This window comes from Macrotis lagotis, chromosome 8 (assembly GCF_037893015.1).
Source record: "Macrotis lagotis isolate mMagLag1 chromosome 8, bilby.v1.9.chrom.fasta, whole genome shotgun sequence".
NCBI lineage: Eukaryota > Metazoa > Chordata > Mammalia > Peramelemorphia > Peramelidae > Macrotis > Macrotis lagotis.
The window spans coordinates 44,410,799-44,413,047 of NC_133665.1; the positions used below are offsets into that span (position 1 = coordinate 44,410,799).

Below are 2,249 nucleotides of genomic sequence, written 5' to 3' on the forward strand. Positions count from 1 at the left end.
ATTTATTCTACAGATATTTATTTTATATGTAGTTTTGTGTGTATACATGCCATTGTATATGTTTGCAAGCTGTAACCCCTGATAGAATGCAAAATTCTTAAAATCCAGGATTTTCTTTTTTTTAATCTTCAAATTTCCAGTACCTGGCACATAACAGATTTTTTAAAAAATGCTTGTGAATCAATTGACCAGTTTTGGGAAATGATTAACACCTAATGGAATGAGAGGTGCCTATATGTACACACAAGATCCCTTCTGCTCAATATTAGTATGATCTTGTTGCCTTTTTTGACTTTCTGATTTTTAAAATTCTAGATCTTTATTATCTGCCTAAGACAACTATAATTTGGTTCCTTCTCCTATATTGACTAACATCCCTTGATTTAACCACTTACTTACCTAAATTCAAATTCTATTGCCCAATCTTATCTCTTCTGAGAATCCTGCCCTATTTCAGCCTGGCACCACCATGATGATACAAAATCTATTCTTTACCTCAGCATAGAAATTCTACAGACTGATTTCCTTTTTCTTAAGGATATAGCAATATTCAGCAAATGTAATGTTTTTCTATAAAGGGGCTCCTACATCTTATTTATTCATCTATATTGTCTTCTGACTTCCTTCATGGCAACAATCATATCTTCTCTTTATAGCCACCAGTCTATGTTACTGTGAAAATATTTTCAATTATTAACACAAACCCTGAAAAATTAGTAGATACATAATAAATATTTATTGATGTGAGGTGTTGAGTGAGTCCCTTTGGAATAGAACTGCCTTTTAAACAAAGACTAGAGGTATGACTCCCAGGTTTAATTGTGTTGTTCTTTCTTGGTTTCAGTTGGTGCTAATAGGTTAATCCCCCCTTCCTAAGTTTCCCAGTTTCCCAGGGACCAGTCACTAAGCAACTGTTCTTTTCTTTCTAAATTGCTACAAGTGAAAGAAAATGTAATGGAAGAAGTCAACTGGACATCCAGGAGGGAGTTTGTTCTACTGGGATTTTCGGAATACCCAAAGACTGACATTCTCATCTTTCTTTTATGTCTTTTGATGTACATAGTAATCCTACTAGGGAATAGTATTATAATTATTCTGACAATCCTTGATTATCACCTTCACACCCCAATGTATTTTTTCCTCAGTAATCTCTCCTTCTTAGATATTTGTTTGACATCATCATTTGTTCCCAAAATGCTGGAAAACTTCTCATCAGAGAGAAAAACAATCTCTTTCTCTGGGTGCATTATTCAAGTGTATCTCTCCCTTGCTATGGGGACCACAGAGTGTGTGCTCCTTGTCACAATGGCCTATGATCGATACATGGCCATCTGTAATCCTCTCAGATATCCTATAATTATGAACAAGAGACACTGTGTACAGCTGGTGGTTATGTCCTGGGTTGTAGGTTTTCTCAACTCTACTATGGAAACAGCTCTTATAATAGGATTGCCATTTTGTGGGAAAAATATAATTAATCATTTTTTTTGTGAAATCTTAGCCATACTAAAACTGGCCTGTGCTGACATCTCCTTGAATGAGATTGTTATGCTGATAGACAGCATAACATTTGCATTCTCGCCATTATTGATAATTATTATCTCCTATATTTTTATTCTATCTGCCATCCTAAGAATTAATTCAGCAGAAGGAAGGAAAAAAGCCTTTTCAACTTGTTCAGCACACTTGACTGTGGTGACTGTGTTTTATGGGACCGTCCTCTTCATGTATACAAAACCCAAGTCCAAAAATTCAATTACAGATGAATATGTTACATTATTCTATTCAGTAGTGATCCCTATGCTGAACCCCATCATCTATAGTCTGCGGAACAAAGAGGTTAATGCAGCCATGAAAAATGTATTGAAAAGACTTCCATTCTTGAGTTTCAAATGAGATGCTTAACTGATTATTAGTCCCTTTTCCTAATGACTCAGATATAAAAAGGTGAAAGCTGAGTTTATGTTTTTTAGAAGTCTGTGATATCTTTTTTTTTTTACTTTCTCAAGAAAACTTTTAAGTTATAACCAGAATAAACCTCCTGAAAATGACCTATCTCCTAACATTATGTGTATTTCTTTGATACTGATAATTGGTGAAGAAATAATACTTGCTCAGCAAGCTGAAATTCAAAGAAATTCCTTGCCCATATTTAAAGGCAGTAATTAAAACTTAGTATTTTTGGTACTTAACCCAATTAAGTAGCTCACCAATAACACTTTCCTAGCTCCCAATCCCTTTCCCCCAAA

The 2,249-nt window shown here is 34.5% G+C and overlaps 1 protein-coding gene across 1 annotated transcript; it reads left to right on the forward strand.

Annotated features, from left to right (window-relative positions):
* The first annotated feature begins 954 nt into the window (after nt 1–954).
* Nucleotides 955–1,896, forward strand: LOC141496437 (olfactory receptor 13C9-like). Its single transcript, XM_074198976.1, has one exon. The coding sequence runs from the start codon at nt 955–957 to the stop codon at nt 1,894–1,896; it is 942 nt and encodes a 313-aa protein (XP_074055077.1).
* Nucleotides 1,897–2,249: the final 353 nt, after the last annotated feature.

What these genes read in the sequence shown, in the direction of transcription:
- LOC141496437 (XM_074198976.1), top strand. Translation starts at nt 955, where the DNA reads ATGGAAGAAGTCAACTGGACATCCAGGAGGGAGTTTGTTCTACTGGGA.